Here is a 19,024-nt window from a genome sequence, read left to right as displayed (position 1 = left end):
GAGTAGCCTCATTTTTCCATGGTTACTTAATTTTTAGCCCGTGTAGAGTGTACTTTCTTCCATGCTGTTGTTGTGGGTGCACCTTAGGGGAACTAGTTAACATTTAAGAAAAAGTAGGGTTTTGGGAACTGTTTGTGAACACTGAGTTGTTGATAAGAAATATGAGCTGACAAGACACCTCTGTCTGTGAATTTGAGAACACTTTGTGCAGAGTTTACCGTGTTTTCAGTATCCTCAAAACCATAAGGTGCAGCTTAGACCCAGGCTTCCTGTAACAGAGCCTCTGTCCAGCCAGCATCATGGGAACCAACAACAAAAGAATTCTGACCAGACTTTCAAGACGTTTAATTTTTAAAGAAAATTTAAAAGGCATGGGAGAGCAGTTGGGAGGCTACCAGGAATCAAAAGATTATGCAAATACTTGCAAATTACTCTAGCTTCAAATTGTCATACTTTTGCCATGTTTAGCAGCATTAAAAGAGCAATGGCATGCATTAGCCGTGAACTTCATATATAGTAAGATATGAACAGGGAGTGGACCTTTGGACTTGAGTCTCAGTGCCCTGGGATTCTAAGTTTTCTAGTCCTAAATTCTTATATGTTTTGTATTGAAAAATAAATACATGGTATAAATAAAAATTTCAATTTTGAGAATTACCAAAGCTTCTAGAATTTCACTGCTTCCAAGCAGAGTGGTCTGATACTGTTTCATGGACTCTAGGAGAAGACATGATTTTTTTTCCCCAATTGAAGAAAAAGTACTGAATTGCTTAGAGTGTGGCAGGCAGCACGGAAATCAGAAAATCCAAACCACTTCCCTCTGTTTTCTCAGACTCAAGAGGTGTTACCGAGGGACCGCAGGGGTGAGGTCTCATGTACTGGTGTGGAGATGAGGCGAGCAGGCCTGCTTTTTGTCCCACCCGGCTTCTGCATGGCTAGCTTTACACCCGAAATAACAACACACAAATTGTATTCATTTAAATACTGCCTGGCTCATTAGTTTCAGCCTCTTATTGGCTAATTCTCACATCTTGATTAACCCATTTCTAATAATCTGTGTAGCACCATGAGGTGGTGGCTTACCGGGAAAGATTCAGCATGTCTGACCTGGCGGATGGCTCCATTGTGTCTGACCCTGCTTTCTTCCTCACAGAATTCTGTTCTGTCTACTCCACCTACCTAAATTCTGCCTTATCAAATAGCCAAGGCAGTTTCTTTATTAACCAGTGAGAGTAACACATAGACAGATGACCATCCCACATCATACTAGGATACTTGACACAAGAGGAACAGTGAGACTGGGGATATTCCATATTCTAGAAAAGCAAGTCTGAAGCCATTGCCTCATCCGTCAAGGTCACTTACTAAGAAGTGCTCTGGGTTGAGCACTAAAGGCATTCTTGCCCGAAAGTGTCTGCCACTCCGAATACCTGAACATGTGGCATGGATGGTGAGTGTTTACTAGTGTTGGCTGTTTGTAAGATGAGAAAGTAGCCAGGCAGGAAGCCAAGTTTACGATAAGTGTCTTGCCCCTGTCTCCAGTTTCTACACAGCTCCTCAACCTGACCCTTGAGCTTAGTGTACCTTCTGACTTAGGAGACACTGATTTTGACTGTTTCATCCGAGGTGACAATGAGATATGTTTACGAGCTTATGTACAACTGCTTTTTTCTGGTTTGGTTATACTAAAGACATCCAAGAAATTGAATCAAAGTAGATTCTAGATCTAGAAGTTATTTGCGTCACAGAAGTAGGTCTTACCAGGTTCTAACTGGCAGGCTACTACCAGAATGAACACTGGAAAGAGTAAAATTGGACACAAACAAAGGGCATAGTTCTAAATGATTTTATTTAGGGAAATTAGAGTTTATTCAGTTGGAAATGGAGACAGGCAAATGCCTGGTACATGGGCCCGAGTAACGTGCGATAAAAAAAAATCATTTGGCATCCCATTTGAAGGCAATGATGGGGAATGACCTTCTCTCTCCCATTCTTCCCCAGGGTCTGTAGCACGCATCACGGAGCAGGACTTGAAAGCGACAGATGCTGACTCAGATGATGGCCAGGTTATATACATCATGAAGGAAGACCCTGGTGCAGGGCGCCTGCAGATGGCGAAGCCTGAACCCCCGGAGCAAATCTCTGTTAGAGGCCCCATCCACAGTTTCAGCCAGGCAGACATTAACCAAGGTCAGCCTATTTCCCCCTGCCTGTCCAGGTTCCCTATGCTCTGTCTGGTATAATAAAGGGGGGTTAAGTGCCTGGCAGCTTATGGCAGGAACCCATGCGTTCTTTGATTCTGATACGAGCTGAGTTATAGCTTCATTTTTTTTCTTGATCTCGCTTTTCTTTTGTTTTAAAAAGAGAGAGAGCTATTTTTTTTTCTAGGCGAAAAAAATGTATTTTCTGAGAAATTTGAGGCTATGATAGCGGGAAAAGATATCATTTTGTCTTGCTGTGTTGATAAAAAGTATGTGTGCGAGAGCAAAAGAGAAAAGAAGCGAGTCGAGATGGATTATGGTAAAAATTATGCCTTCCTTAGGTGAGCAATTTATATCTCTTCCTGGCTCCCCAAAGAGCACAAGTTAATGAACTAAGCGAAATGGAAGGGCATAAATTGGAGCTGCCTGGGGGAGATTACACGGCTCATCCCTCCTTCAGGAAATGCTGATGTAATGCAAAGGCCTGGGTGTTAAATGCTACACAGTTACTGTGCAGTGCTCTTAGGGCTAGAGAAGGAAAAAGAGTCCAAAGCCGTGTGACCCCGTGCAATTCCTTTTAGAGATAGAAATATGCGCCCCCCACACACACAATACACAAGGAATAGGACTGTGGGCTCTGTCAGTGTGCTGACGCCTCAACCTGAGAGCAGCTGGGTGTTCACTGGGTCTGTGGGTCATTGAAGAGGTGTGGTGAGCTACAGGATAATAGTAGTTATTTAATTACTGCGTCCTCTGTGTCTCCTGGTGAAGACTGAGACACAGCAGCTCGTCCGAGGGTCTGGTTCTATTTACACTGATGGGTCCATGCAAATGATTCGAGCGGACAGAATGGGATGCACTGTTTTCTTTTGATGGAGCCTTTCTGACTTCTTTGTAAAGATTATGTGCCAACTTTTCTATCTGTCGAATGTAGCCTGCAACATGATTAATAAAAACTCAGAGACAGATATTGGGGTTCATCCTGAAGATCAGAAAAACAAAGTAGCCAGTCACTGGCTCTTACCTCTCCTTAGTCAGGAAATGGTGATCCTGCCTCCAGGAATCTCAGAATGAGACTGAGCCTGAGAGCAGTCTCCTCCCATCTTATATTCCTCTCTAGTGCTGGGATTAAAGGCATGTACTACCCGGTTTCTATGGCAACTAATGTAGCTGCTGGGATTAAAGGTGTGTGTTACCACTGCCTGGTTAGGCTGACGGGTGGGGCTGTTTTACTCTCTGATCTTCAGGCAAGCTTTATTTATTAAAATACAAATGAAATCCCACTACAGTAGCTGGTGGTCTTCCGTGTACTGGGCCATGGCGCGGGGGTGGGGGTGGGGGTGGGTCCTGAGAGGTAGACCGCAGGCCCGTACTCTCTTGCCTTGTGATGTGGGCGTGGCCAGTGCACGTTGTACACATGTGCAGATTCACCCATCTAGTCATTCTGATTGTTTATGTAGTTATAAGACCATCTTGGAACCTAAGATAGGTCCTTCAAAAACACTGAGCATAAGAAATGTCACGTGGAGGAAATTTGTCATGGGGAGGTCTTAGGATATGAGGAAGTCGGTGGTAGGAGAGGAAGAGAAGAGATGAAAACTTTAGATTTCAGCGTCAAAATGGTGCCAGGTGGGGAAGGTGTAAACCGAGTCCTTGGTGTGAACACCACCTGAAGTTCCACCTCTCACTTCAGAAATAAGTAGCAAACAGAACTAATAACAAATCTTATTTTTGTCTGTTTGTTTTTGTTTTTCTCCTCCTTTTTATAGGGCACATAGAGTACAGCCATGCACCAGGAGAACATGGTGGGAGCTTTGCTTTTAAATTTGATGTGGTTGATGGAGAAGGCAATAAGTTGGCTGACCAATCATTCGCCATCAGTGTTTTAGGTAAGGAGTGTCAAGTTTTCCAGCAGAAAACACAGCAGCTCTGTAGTCTCCACATGTTCGCTTTGGAGCTTGAGCCCTCCTGCCTTCCACACACACACGGTAATGGTGAAAATCTAGAACTGTCCCCTTGCTGAGGCCTTTGAGAGACAGCTCCGAGGATTTTGCTGAGTCTACCTCCTGGGCACCAGACCTGAAGCTGGGGGGCTGCAAACCTCCCATGATGAACCATTGTTTCTGGTATTTTCAGAAGCCAAATCCCCACCGGTCATCACCACCAATAAAGGGCTGGTCCTGGATGAGAACTCAATGAAGAAAATCAGTACTGTGCAGCTCTCAGCTACTGACCAGGATAGCGAGCCTGCAGAACTGATCTACAGAATCACCGCCCAACCCCAGCTGGGCCGCCTGGAACATGTGGCATCACCAGGTATGTGGCATCTCTTGCTCCATCCTGCAGACTCAGTAAGTGCTGGGGACTGCTGCGTTCTGTGCATATACACCCACAGTCTGTCTTAATTATCTTTATTTTCTACCTCACTAATTTTTACCATTATGTGTTGGTACATTGTATACAATACAATTGGTACATTGTATTTAGTATACATTAAACACTTTATAATAGTTGGTAAAACTAAATTAGAAAAAAATGACCATGTGGAGTAAGGAAATAGCTCCTTGGAGGTGGGTATAACCTAAATATGAGTAAAACCCTGGATGTGACCATTAGAAACACGCACAAAAAAACTATTATTTTAAGTAAACACTCTTATCTCCATAGCTAGATAGCCCAAATTGTTAAACTATACCCCTCTGGTCTTTTACATTAACTTGGCTGCAATGCACAGTATTTATATATTGACCTCAACTGGGAGTGTAACTCGGTGGTATGGTGTGTATTTAGCATACATGAGGCCTTAGGCTCAGTTCCCAGCACCAGCGGGGAGAAAAACTGAATTCAACAGAGGGTGAAGGAGAATATGTACCAGACAAGACTGCAGTTCAGCAGCTACTTAGGAAGCAAAGATGGACTAAATGAATCCTTACCCTCTGAATTTCTCTACTGTGGGATAAGGAACCTCCCTAGATCCTGTAACTCGGGGAAGACAGGTATAGACCTGGAATTGAAGGAGTCCAAAAACCAAAAAGTCCACACTGAGTAGGGTTTAGGTATGTCCCTAGGAGTCAGAGTTCAGGGAAGTTAGGTTTGCATTCTTTTCAGAGGTGGAAAAAGTAGAAACCAACAAAAGTGGACCATATTAGCATAGACTAAAATAGTAGGAGCTAGGACTCATGGGTACTTTTGCACACTATGGAGAGTCCTCTATGCTGCGATAGATCATCTCTGATGACCAGAAAAAGATTAGAGTATCACTGTAGACTTTTGAGCAGGGGAGGAAGTCAAATATCCGATGGAAAGAAATGGGGGAAAGAAAAGTGAGACAATGGCCATGGTAAGGAAGGTTCCACAGCAGGCCAGTAGATTGCAATGAGGCTTCTTCACCTGGACAGGCAACTGTGGCAACATAAAGGAGGAATATGAGAGTGACTGACAGGTCCCTTTGAAGTATTCACTCAGGTGATATGGGAGAAAGAGAGCGAGAGAAGAGGGGCGAGGTTTCAGGGGAGAGCCTGTAAAGTCTGGCAGCTATATGACGTGAGGGCCCCGGATACTTGCCCACTAAATCTAAAGGTAGAATTGCCATCACTTCTTAGAGGCAGGGACAAGTTGGAAAAGTTTAGGTCTTTCTTGGAATTTCCTTGGATTTTATATGACAGATTCTTCAATCCATGCAAAACATCCACTCCGGGGACATGGTTGCCCTTCCAGACTCGTCTTCTCATGCAGAGGCAAGCGTAAACAGACAAACACGGGAATCTTTGCTACAGACGAGGGATTGTTAGGGATGCTGAGGATGGCATGAGCATTCAGAGGCCCAGTGGGAAGCGGGAAAGGCCTCCCTCACAAGACAATGACATTTGAGGAAAGTTGAAGACAGAGAAGGAGTTGGCCATGCTGGTGAATAAGAGAAGAAAGGATTGGTAGAGGTGTGAGCAACTGTAATATCCTGGAGAGGGCTCAGCCGGGCAAGTCACTCTCAGAGCTCAGTTAGGAGGACCGTGTGCTTTAAAAGGCAGAGGAGAAAGATTGAGAGAGACTTCCCTTGGCCCCACCTGGTGGTAGGGAGGATGCCCAGTGCATGTGAACGGGGCGGGAGGGGGGTGCAAAAAGGAATGAGCAGATTGGCAAATTAAAGCAGGCAGCATTCCCTTTTGTCCCAGAGTTCCTGCGGGAAATATGCAGATCAGCACCTTCTATACCTTGCTGCCTGAGATAGTTAATAACTAATTCATACGCTAATTGCTTCTGCCAGAATTCTGTCAGGTTGCTGATTGTATCTCCACAAAGATGAAAGGGCAGGCTCTTGGCGGTGGTGTTGGGTGGAGGCGAGTGAACAGATTTAAAAAGCCCCCCAGCTTCATGAAAGGCCTTGCCAGATGCCCACCTACTGGGCAGTCCCAGCCCTTGTGCTCCTCTGACCCCAGGCTGGTTCACAGTCCTATGGGGTGGGACTGAATGTGATTTCTCTTTTTCTCTTTCAATTCTGCTAAGACCAAGCTGTACCTGTTTCAGGAGATACCATGCTCTTGCCTCTTCCAGGGATGGTACCCCCCACAAAGGCAGAAGGATTCTCATTTTACCTAGGATGTTGCTTTATCTGCTCTTTCCGAACAGACTTAACTTCCTGATGCATGCCGTCTTCAGTCCCACCAGCATTTCTTAACCCGCCCCTTTCCAGTCACAGAAAGTGGTTGATGGGAATGTCACGTCCCATGTCATGTACCCCCACCCTCGTCCTCCTCATAGCTGAGGTTCCCTCTTCATTGTCACAAAGGTGGGGATTTCCCCACCCCTCCCTTGCTCTAAACCAAGACCAAGTCCCTTTTCATGCATTTAACCAGGATCCTCTTCCGCTGGTCTCCCCACCCTCCCGTTAGAACATCATGTATTTGTTCCTGTTTGAATGGCCGCAGTCCGCTTGGAAGGAATACATGTACTTGTCTCCTCCTAGGACAGTTAGCTATGACTTAGACCAGAACATTTGTCCCTGGTAGGCCTGAGTCTGCCAGGATCTGGAGTTGGGACAGGGCCAGTTCTTCCCGAGAGCAGAACAATTTGTAAGTACATTTAGGTGTGCCTCTTAACAGCAGGGACTGAGGCCTCCTAGACCAAGTTCTGGCCTCCAGTGTGTGTTAGCCCCTCTTACTTGTTTGCACAGAGCGGACTTATGGCTAGACAGCCATGAGATCTGATGTCAGCTGCTCAGAACTGATTGTGACGCTAACAGAGTCAAAAGAATTATGTGAAACCTCTTGTTTTCCCCTCTGTGAACTGTGCAGAAGGTGGGCATGAGCCTCCCACTGCTGAGAGGCAAGGCTGGGGGTCCAGGCCTCATGGAGCTCTGATTCAGGTTAGAAGGCCACCCTGTCACCCTGACCTTTCCCTCCTCCCCTATGCCCTAATGACTTTCTTTTTCTTGGGAAATTAGAATCAAGGCTGATACTAACTAGAAAAAAAGCTAAGATACTAGAACAACAACAACAACAAAAAGCCCAGAAAGCATGAAATGTATTTTCTATCACAGAATGATCTAGAGGCCTAAGCTGGGAGGTAGCTCCACCTCTGGTTCATGGTGGCTGCTGTAATTGACTTGTGCAGAAGGAAGAAAGCCAGGGGCTCAGATCCCATGTACCGTGTGTCTTAGCAGCACTGCTGGATGGACACGCATCACTCTTGTGTGAGGATGTCCACACACAGCTGAGAGGTGGAGACAAATGGAGCATCTCCCTAGGCATCCAGTTGCTTACATTTTTCACTCAGGGAGGAATAATATTAGAATATAGCTCTCTCCAGCATGGCAAGACCCAGGCACCAAGAGCTTGTCACTCCTAAGGTGTAGTCACACTGACTCAAGTACTGGGGGGGGCAGGGGTAGTGGTAACTAGATAGATTTTTAGAGGGCAGAGATGGAAGGCCATATGTCTTGCAATGAAATAGCTCTTTCCTGAACCAAATAATTACTATGCATAAAACTCCTATATTGCTATTAACGAGGAACTGTGACAATCAAACCAAAATCTGTATCCTTGTCTCAATTTTAATTTTATTCCCCCTAGAGTGTATTGATAGCATTGAGGCTCTAGCAGGCAACAGAACATACAGCTCTGACCCCTTAATGATTTCTCTTCCCTCCAAGGACCTCAGGAGGTGTGGAGTAGCTGCTGTCCCTCGCATACTTAAGGAATCCTGCTGGATTCCTCTTGCAAGTAAACACACCATCCTCAAAGTTGAAATGAAGTACTGCTTTCTTAAATCCCTCAAACACTATGAGGCCCAGTGACCGGCTCTCTCTTGATGGGTCACCAGTACTTATGTCAATATGCAAGGTTGACCCAGTGGCCTTGTTCCCTGCCAGAGCCACTAGGTGCCCAACCTGAAAATTGGATGACCTTTCTGAGTGATGGCATATCATTTAGTAAGGGTGAAGTTTGACTTCTGGTCCACAAAAGTACTGCCAGGGAACCCCAAAGGCAGGTCTCTCCATCTGTAAGCACCAAAGTATCTTGATTCTGTTTGAGGCATTGACTAAAGAGATGCGCAGTTCACAGAGTCTAGGTCCACTTAGCCTCTGTGAATGGTACGGTACATGAGGAGGCTCATTCCCCAGGTCTTCTAAAAATGTGCATTTTCCACCATTCTGAGAGCTGCATGCCTACCTTAAGAGATTTCCTTGCTCCCGAATCTTAAGTCAAGCAACTGAATAGTTAGTTCTACCCTTGTGTAATCGCTTGAAGCCTATTGTTCATTACCAAGCACGCCATTGTTCTTTCATGCTGAAGTATTATTTGCTGCAGGGTTGATTGCTGTTGTGAGCCACAGGAAAGGGTCCTGCATTAAAAGATAATTTACCACAGTGTTGCCATAACTTTCGGCTTTTTGACCCACCCTTGCTTCCAAGACCTCCCTTCTCAGAAGCACTTCAATCAACCTCCTCAACCTGCCCCCCCAAAAAACATAACTACCTTTCAAACACAGATGTCTTCCCTTTCCCTACCTTGGTTTGTTACCATGCTCAGTTCTTGGCTTTTTAAATCCCCTTCTGAGCATGCTCATGGAAACAGCATTTTGCCTAGAGAGGATCACCCCAGCTGGGTTTTAGAATGGATGGAGCACATTGTGAGAGTCTGCCTGGCTTGCACAGGTAACGCTGGGCACGAGAGTGTGGGTAGAGAAGATAGCAGAGTGAGGACCTCAGGGCAGGCTCAGATGCTCTGTCTCAGGCCAGATTTGGAGGCCAGAAGTTCAAAGTGTGGGTGTGGGTAGGTTAGGCTCCTTTTTTGTGAGTGAAGGGTCTGTGCAGCTTCCCTCCTTGTCATCTAAACGACTGTCTTCATTCCGCATGCTGTCACACACACCCTCGCCCCCAGGATCGGTCTACCCTGACTTGCCTTTCTTCTGAACCTACTAGCCACACGGAGTTGGCGCCTGCCTGATCCGCCTCTTGCTCTCTATCTCACATACGTGGACCCTGTTTCCAAAGACGATTACTTTGCAGTACAAAAAGTTGAGGTTTCTTTGTGTGATTTGAAGTGAGGGCAAACACAGCTGTGCCCCCAGCAAGATGCTGTGGAATAACTCAGAATCCAGGAAGTAGAGAGGTCCTCCCCCCCATGAGCCAGCACAGCTGCAGGGGACACAGCATGACAGGGCCCCCTACTGCTTGCTGTACTGACTGCGGGCAGCAGCATCACCAAACACCCCTTTAAGAAGGCATTTTTTTTTTTTTGAAGAGGCTTTCGTCCACCTATTTTCCTGACCTGGACCAGGCTTTCTCTAATGTGTGGGCCTTCCGGGAGAATTGGAAAAACTGACAGGGTTAATATGGGTCTCTTGTCATGCTGCCAGATACATAGTTTAACCAGCAGGCTGGTGACTCAAAACACCTTCAATGGGATTAAAAGCCTTCAAGTCTTTCAGACAACAGCTACCTGCTGTGACAGCCAGGAGGGGACTGTGCTCTCAGAAAAACCTTCTTGCTGACAAGCGAGTAACTGGCCTTGTCCAACACCCAATTAAAAAAGGCTAACCTTAAAGGTGTACAGAGACTGCGACTCTATTCGGTAGAGCCTGCTAGATGTAAGTGGTAGTGGCAGAATGAATCGTGTTCACCGGACACTGCGTGGCTGTGGCTTACCAGGTCCTATTCTAGATGCATACTATGGAGAAGTACATGTGTGTGCATGTACGTACGCACATGCGCACAAATCCATGTCTTCTTGAAGTTCACGGTCTATCCGCAGTTCTTGATTTTTCTGGCAGGTAAGCATGTGTATCACTTAAATAATATTTTGTTGTAATAGGAAGCGGCCGGCGGGCTGCTTCCCGCCACCCGGCTCCCGCCGGACGGCTAGTTTTTACCCGAAATAATTACACGGAAACTGTATTCTTTTAAACACTGCCTGGCCCATTAGTTCCAGCCTCTTATTGGCTAGCTCTTACATTTTGATCTAACCCATTTCTAATATTCTGTGTAGCACCACGAGCTGGCTTACCAGGAAAGATCTTAACCTGCGTCTGTCTGGAGTGGAAGAATCATGGCTACTCTCTGACTCGGCTTCTTTCTCCCAGCATTCTGTCCTGTTTACTCCACCCACCTAAGGGTTGGCCTATCAAATGGGCCTAGGCAGTTTCTTTATTAATTAATCAATGAAAGCAACAGATTAGAAAGAAATCACTCCCACATCAATATTTAACCCCATCAAGTCCAGAAGTTCAGAAAAGAGTGAGACTATGATCCATGAAGTATATTTGAAGGACAATTAAAATATATTATCATGGTTGTATTTCAGTGGTAGACATATGAATCACATGTGTGATTCCTACTCTCCTGTGTCTTTTTATATGTTCTTTAGTAGGCACATACTACTATTTTCCTGGAAATTTTATGAGTAAAGGTAAACACAAGATGTCCAGGTGACTCTTAACTGTAAGAACTAAGAGATCTCAGCTTTAGAATGGAACTCTCTTGGGTTCCAGCCCCCTTACTGCCCTCTACCAAGCGTATGACTTTGGACAGATGCCATAGCTTCTTAATTACATAAGAATTCTATTACTACATCACAATTTATCTTAAATGGAGGTATTATGCCCACCCTGACCTCTCAGAGCCAGGTAAAATTCCATGTCACTAAGGATGTCAGAAGTAGTTTTCTGCTTATAAAAGATACTTGATTTTTCCTTGATTCAACTGGGAAAGCTGGGCAAAGATCAGACTCTCCAATTCTGCTTGGAAGAAAGGGGAGATGCTCTGTTGCTTTGGAAAATTTGTTTGTGGTGATTTCCTAAATAAATGTATTCTAGAATAAATAAATCTCTACTGCTAGGATTTATCCAAGCAGAATGAAAACTGGTGCCCATACACAGTCAAGCACACAAATATTCACAGTAGACTTATTTGTAAAAGCCCCAAGTTAGAAGTAAACCAAACACCCATCAATAAGTGCATACATAATCAAATGATGATATATTCATTTGGTGGAATAAGAAGAATGACCGTTTTGAGAGGGCAGCATTGGTACATGCTTGTGTGGGTATGGGCATGTGTGAGCGGAGGCTAGAAGTTGACATCCAGCATCTTTTTTAATCACTTGCCACCTTATTTTTGAGATAAAGGCTCTTATTAAACCGAAGTAACTCAGTTCAGCTAGACTGACTGGCCAGTGGGTTTCAGGACTCTACCTGTCTTCAGTCCCCAATCCTTCAGCTCTGGGGTTCTTGATGTGTGTCACTGTACTCGGTTTTTACATCCTAAAGTGACAAACTCAGTTCCTAAAGTTTGTACAACAGGAATTTTACCAGCTGGGCCATGTTCACAGCCCAGAACTAAACTATCAATGCATAGTAAACTTTAACTAGGCTAAAAGAAAGAAGCCAGGTACAAAAGATTACATACTATATGTTTATAAAAGGAGAGACCACCAGCCAATGTGGAGTAGCAGGAGCCGGTCATGGCTTTTTTGAGATAAGGATGGAGTAGAGATGGAAGGGTGGAAGGATTATGGGATGTCAGTGTGAATCCTTTTGGACTGATGGACATGTTCACTACTTTGACTGAGGAAGTCCCACTGGAAGCTTACATGCAATTCATTGTGTGCCAGTTCTAACAATAAGATGTTAAAATTACTCATAGGTTAACTCAATAAAACTGTTTCAATCCCAAAGCCCACAGCCTAAGTCCCAAGAAGGAATTAACTATAATCTTAATCAGGCTGTGATTCGTAAAGGGATCAGGCAGTTGGGTAGCCAGCTGCCTGACAGTATAAATGTTTATTTTCCCATGGATTGTGAAGATAGATCCACAACAGAGAGAGGAGACAAATTCCACAGCATAGTCCATCTGCAGTTTGAAAATCGTGTCTGTGTTTATGCCTGTGGGGTATGTACACTTGCTCCTGTGTGTGCACATGTATGCTTGCACGTGTGTGCAGGGCCAGAGCTCAAGTGTCCGCTCTTGATCTTATTTTTGAGGCAGGGTCTCTCACTGAACCTTGAGCTCACGGGTTCAGCTAGGTTAGCTGGTCAGTGAGCATCAGCGCTCCACTTGTCTCCACAGCTCTCTACTCCAGGTGTAAACTTGTGCTACCACGCGGGTCTCAAACATGAGTGATGGGCATCCAAACTCAGGTCGTCATATTTGTACAGCCAGTGTGCTGAGCTACTGAGCCATCTCTCCAATGCCTGGAGTTATTAAATTTGTAAAGAATGGCATGGGTTTCTGTCCAGCCATAAGACAAAGCTGTGAAACTGGAGCTGCATTTTTTTTCCCTGTCAAGAAATGATGTGGCAAGTGCAGAAAAAAACAAATGCCTCATCAGAAAATGAATGCCCCAGTCGTCAGAAGGCCCTTGCATCTGGGTGATGAATTTCAGAAGATAGAGACACAAGTGGAAGCCCTGTGGGTTGATTTCTTAAAGACAAACCTGGGGTACTGACATCACACTTCAGTAGATAGCAGCCAAAGCAGATTCTATTGTAAAATAAAGCTGGTTTTACCAGGATTAAGAGTGAAATACAATAGTTCCTAGGAAGTGGCAAAGGAATGTCAAGGCTAGAATAACAGACTAAATTGACTAGATCAGAAAGACAGGACTTTATCTCCATCTCTCGTTTCAGTTTTCTTATGGTGCAGGGGCTCAAACATAGGGCCTTATGCTGCTAGGTTAGTACTCAACCAACTGAACTACACGCCCACCTTTAGTTCAACGTTTTGTTTTTATTTTCTCTTGTATGCATGCCTGGTGTGTATTCTAGAATGCTCCGCTGCTAGAGACTTATCCAAGCAGAATGAAAACTCATATCTGTATATAGTCAAAAACACAGATATTTACAGTAGCCTTATTTATAATAGCCCCAGACTAGCTGGCCTGAAACTCACTGCTTTGCTGAGGATGACCTTGAACTCCTGATCTTCCAGCTACCTCCCAAGGTCTATTTCAACCCAGTATGTTTTAGTCTTGATGGATGCTTGAATATAAATTCCTGTAGGTCTAAGGTACAAACAAGGATTTTGGACTGTTTTTGCTGAATTTGGGGGATTTAAAAACAGAGCTAATCTATGTTTGAAGAATAACATCACTATTTAAAATTGCTTAAATTTTGAAATGATGATTTCTTTTTCTATGTCACATTATTAAAGACCACTATTTTCTAGGTCATGTTCAGTTGATACAGGATGGTTGTTCAAACCACAAAATTTGGCAGTAAATCTCACTACTACCTGCCTGCCTAAAATAGCATGAGATGCTAGGCTCACATACATGAAGTTGAAAGGGACTGTGTAACTGAACCTCCTAACTGCAGTGGCCAAAGGTAACTCATCACACACCATCAAGAGTTAGGGCAGAGTTTCAGAAAGGATTGTGAAGGGATGGGGGAATGTAAAACTTAAGAGAATAGAGTTGGGACAGCAATGACTCCAAAGTCTTTCAGAGATTTTCGCTGCATCCAAGAAAGGAAAGGAGCACTTATCGAGCACCTCCCGTTGCCATGGCAAACTAAAGCCTGGATAATCAAGTTAGCATATACTATCAAAGAACATATGTTGTTATAGAAAAATAGTCTACGAACTATTCAAGGTATTCAAGGACAGGGCATGAACACATAAAATACATGTGATTCTGCGGGAGAGTCTGGCATCTCCCTGCCTGGAGGGATGGCTCGTGTCTTGATATTCCTGTTTCTCTCTTCTCCTCTCATTAGGCATCCAGATTAGTTCCTTTACTCAAGCAGACCTGACTTCAGGAAGTGTTCAGTATGTCCATTCTGGTGAGCCTGGGAAACACTCGGACGTCTTCAGTTTCGTGCTGTCTGACGGCGTGCATGAGGTAAGAGGTCCTGCCATCCATCCTTGAGTGGGTTTTGATCCCTGGTCTTCTTCATTGAGAGTAATGGGCAGACAGACTGGAGATATGAGATCATTGTGTTCCTCTGTTCTTAGCCACAGAACAGAAGTAGCCTCCGACAGCCATGGGCTTGAGTCCCAGAGGGTTCATGTCAGGTTCCCTCTGGAGTCAGCCGGGCCAAGGGTTGAGGAGAGGGTGGTACTGGGGACGGGCACCCCACCCACCTGTTACTGTTTTAGGTGACGCAGACCTTCCACATCACTATCCACCCTGTGGATGAATCACTGCCCCTTGTGCAGAACCAGGGCATGCGTGTGCAGGAGGGCGTGAGGAAGACCATCACAGAGTTTGAGCTGAAGGCAGTGGATGCGGACACAGAGGTCAGTGGCTGCCCTGCTCTCTCGGGCTGAGCAGAAGTAGGGTTGGGGGCAGGTGCTGCTTTGAGGAGCACCCTAAGAGTTGTGCTCAGTGGTGAGGGGAATGCAAGCCCTGCCCTCCCAAATGGTAAAAACAGAAGACACTTTGGCCTTCTGGGAAAAATCAATTAGAAATCAAATTGCTTTTCAATTCAATTCATTCTCACCTCAGCTTGCACAAAACCACCCTCTACATGCTGATTTTACTATGGTTCCTAGAGAATAAGGGGGTGACACTTTACCCAAAACATGTATTGTCTTTCAGTGGATGGGCACTTTGTGCCCCTCTGTGCCTCTCTTCTATTTTACCTCTTGCACCCAGAATTTTTTTTTTTTTTTTTTTTTTGGTTTTTCGAGACAAGGTTTCTCTGTAGCTTTGGTGCACGTCCTGGAACTAGCTCTTGTAGACCAGGCTGGCCTCGAACTCCCAGAGATCCTCCCGAGTGCTGGGATTAAAGGCGTGCGCCACCACCGCCCGGCCACCCAGAATTTTTTTTTTCATGGTTACTGGTTATCACAATTTGAGCAAACTCCAAGAAGAGACTTTGTCCAGAAAAAAAATAGAAATCTGGCATATTAGGAGGGGGGCAGCTCTCCTTTCAAGATGTTGCCCGGGTCGAGCATTTAGCATGTGGACTTGATTAGACTCACATGAAGCTCACCACTGACTTATATATAGGTCCATGTGCTCCCTTCTCTCTGCCCGGGCTTCACTGCACAGCTGTGCCTTCATCGAATGTGCATTGCCTACTGGGCTGTAGACCCGCTCTATGTGCTAAGAGCCTAGCTGTGGAGAAAACAGAAAATAGTCCACAAATTTACAACCTTTCTGATTGAAGGAGAGAGGGAGGGAGGAAGGCAGGTAGGGAGGGAAAAAGGAAGGAAAAAGTGTAGAAAGAAAGGGGTGGAGGGAGGAAGACAGGGACCAATCAGACTTGGTCAGCATTAAGTGAGATCATGATTGGTGGACGCGCTATTTTAGGCAGAGTAATCAGGGAACATCTTTAAGGAGATGCTCTTTGAACCGAGACATCAGTGGAAGAGCAAACTGTGCAGATACCAAGGAGAATTCGCTCTCCAGACAGAGGACACAGTGCAGAAGCCTCAGGCTCCAGTGCTTTCTATCCTGAAGCCAGGAGGCTGGAATCTAGTGACCAAGGGGCAAAGTCCAAGCCTGCCCTCTAATCCAGCCTGCACCGTGAGGCCTGAGGACAGCAAATGTACACACTCCGCACTCTGACGAAGGCTCTAAGATGGAAGCCCAGTTGTAGGAGAGAAGGTGGTATCTCTCACTACCTTCTTTATATCTATAAAGAAAGCGCAGGCTGTATTTGATGGCTTTAGTCTGCTTCCTTTACCAGCTTCCGGCCGCCACTCCCTCTATGAACTTGCCTCTTGCTTTTCTCCTTTTGGCAGGCTGAGTCTATCACCTTCACCATCGTGCAGCCCCCACGCCATGGCACCATCGAGAGAGCTGCCAGGGGGCAACGTTTCCTCCTCACCTCCTCCTTCACTATGGAAGACATCTACCAGAACCGTGTCAGCTACAGCCATGATGGCAGCAACTCCCTCATAGACAGATTTACCTTCACTGTGTCTGATGGGACCAACCCCTTCTTTATCATTGAGGAAGGAGGGAAAGAGGTGAGGGCCAGTGGTGGAGGGAGAGGCCCAGCAGAGCCTGTCAGAGGCCGTGTGGGAATAGTTCCATGTAGCTTAGTTCTTACTCCATGAATGTTAAGTGTATTGGTCCTGGACAAGTACTTTTCCTTAAATCTTCATTTTTCATCTATAAAATGGACAAAATAATCATTGTTGGCCTTGGATGCTTTATCTAAACACCAAAAGAGACAGTCCTGGTCGAGTGTTTGACACTGTGGTTAACTAGTAAGCCCATATTACTCTTTATTTTTTATTCTTTTCTTCCATCTGGTATTTCTATAACATCACATAGCTCTATATTCTCTTTCTCTTTTTGGAATAAGACTCCTCATTCCAACCAGAGTCGCTCAGTCTTGGGGATTTAGAGTGGTTTTGTGTACAGGAGACACGCAAATTTTGAATCCTGGCTCTGCCACTTATTAGCCGAGTGAGTGTCTTTGTAAGTCATGTTCCTTTTGAAAACCTCGGTTTCTCAATCTATAAAATGGAGGAGGTACCTCTCCTCTTTGTGTACATTGGGGCCTCTGCCCCGTGGCAGGCCCACAGAAACATCAGAGAATTTGTAGGCACCAGCCTCTAAGTTCTATAATAAGAGGCCTAGCTGCTTATGTCAAGCAACTTCCAAGCTTTAGTTCCTTCAAGATTGAGGAGGAAGGAGCTGGGGAGGTGGCTCAGATTGAATGTGTTCTCTATGTGGTTGTGAGAATCTGCGTTTAATCTCCAGAACCCTTGTAAAGAGAAGGGCATGGTGGTGTGTGCCTATAATCCCAGCACTAGGGAGGTTGACAAAGACAGACTCATCCCTGGAGCCAATGTATTTAGTAAACCCCAGGTTCCAGAGAGAAACCCTGCCTTAAAACCACAAGGTGTTTAGCTACAGAAAAGCAACACTTGAGGTTGATTCTTGGGTTCTACATGTGTGTGCTTGCACACACACACACGTGCACATGTATACACACATACACACAAATGACCTCTGTTCAGACTCCTTATCTACTGCCTTCTGCAGAATTCCACTATTCTATAAACTCCCCCTGAAATAACTGCATCTCTGGTAGAAGATGGGCCAGGGACACCCCAACCCCCTACACAGCTGTGTCTGGCTCCACAGAAGCAGTGTTGGTGAGCAGTGTGCCCACAATCTGTTGTACCCCCAGGACAGCAAGAGTCTCAGTCCTGGCGAGTTTCTGTCCTACACTGTTGGTGGATAATTATATTCCTGGAAGGGAGATCTTCCTGTGTCCTTTAGAGACACAGAAGGTCATCCTCTGCGGGTCATTGCATCTGTAGGTGACTCTTGGGATTCCTCTGCCTTGTCTGCATCTGTCCTGTCTGTTCCATAGCAGGCTATCACTTTGTCCTTTCTCTTGCTGTAGCTGCTGCTCCTGGTTAGCTTGACTTTCAAAGGAGAAAAATAAATCAAGACATACCAGCAATGGCTACCCTCTTAAACACCTAAGTGTCAGAGCAAGCCTTCGTGGGACCATGTCATCCTAAAAAATTGAAATTATGTAAATTGTAGATTGAAAAGCTAGTATCTCACTGCCCTGCATTGCAACTGGTACCCTCTCAGAGCCCGTGAGCATGGGATAGGACTATAGCATGTATACTGTCTATAGATAGGGCTCTCTCTGTGGGTGGAATTACAATGTGAATTCCCTTTCACCATTCGTTCCCATAAAAGCTTTTATTCTTCATTTCTTCTGCCTCTTACCCACAGAGGGAGCACTGTCCTTAAAACAACCCAGAACAAAACAGAGAAAGAAAAGGAAAAGACAAGCTCTCTGGGCTTAGAAGCTTCCCTCCCTCTCTGAGCTGATCCCACCTGGAGGCTTCAGCATCAACATTTTAATGATGCTTTTCCAGACTTTTTTCCAGTGAAAACTTTAACACAAGAAATTGAGAGAAAAAAGTATCTGTGTATTGTTTCATCCTAGGAAGGGTTTTTTTTTTCTTTTTAAAATTATTTTTTAAGTTAGTATAAAAAGTAATGAGTCTCTACAGCATTTTCATGTCTGTGCTGTTCTGCTTTGTTCTGTTTTATACACCCCACTGTCCTGCCTGGCTTCCCTTCTTGGCAGTCCCCGTCTTCTTCCCCCAAAGATCCACCTTTTGCGTTCGTGTGTGTGACTTATATTCATTCCATTGTCCCCTCTTGTTCCCCACTCCCTTTAGAGCTGCTCCTCTCATGGTCCCCTTTCTCCGCCATTTGTACACAGTAAAATATAGAACCTGACATCAGAGAAAACATGCAATATTTATCATTTATTCCAAATCTAGCATCATGACATCCCCTGAAGAAGACATAAATGGACCCAACCAACACGGCACATACTTATAGCCCTAGCTAATCGGGAACTTGAGGCAGGAGGATTTCTTGAGCTCAGAAGTTCAA

The 19,024-nt window shown here is 45.1% G+C and overlaps 1 protein-coding gene across 1 annotated transcript in view; it reads left to right on the top strand.

Moving 5' to 3' along the window:
- The window catches only part of Fras1 (Fraser extracellular matrix complex subunit 1), a 350,600-nt gene that overhangs the window by 276,801 nt on the left and 54,775 nt on the right, over positions 1-19,024 (top strand). Inside the window, exons 44-49 of the mRNA XM_057772897.1 lie at positions 2,002-2,190; positions 3,971-4,090; positions 4,338-4,517; positions 14,409-14,533; positions 14,791-14,931; positions 16,384-16,611. Of these exons, the coding sequence (XP_057628880.1) occupies positions 2,002-2,190; positions 3,971-4,090; positions 4,338-4,517; positions 14,409-14,533; positions 14,791-14,931; positions 16,384-16,611 (983 nt within the window). The remainder of the gene's footprint in view (positions 1-2,001; positions 2,191-3,970; positions 4,091-4,337; positions 4,518-14,408; positions 14,534-14,790; positions 14,932-16,383; positions 16,612-19,024) is intronic.

The sequence above is a fragment of the Chionomys nivalis genome, chromosome 6 (genome assembly GCF_950005125.1).
Source record: "Chionomys nivalis chromosome 6, mChiNiv1.1, whole genome shotgun sequence".
NCBI lineage: Eukaryota > Metazoa > Chordata > Mammalia > Rodentia > Cricetidae > Chionomys > Chionomys nivalis.
This window is presented reverse-complemented; position numbering and strand designations above follow the sequence as displayed.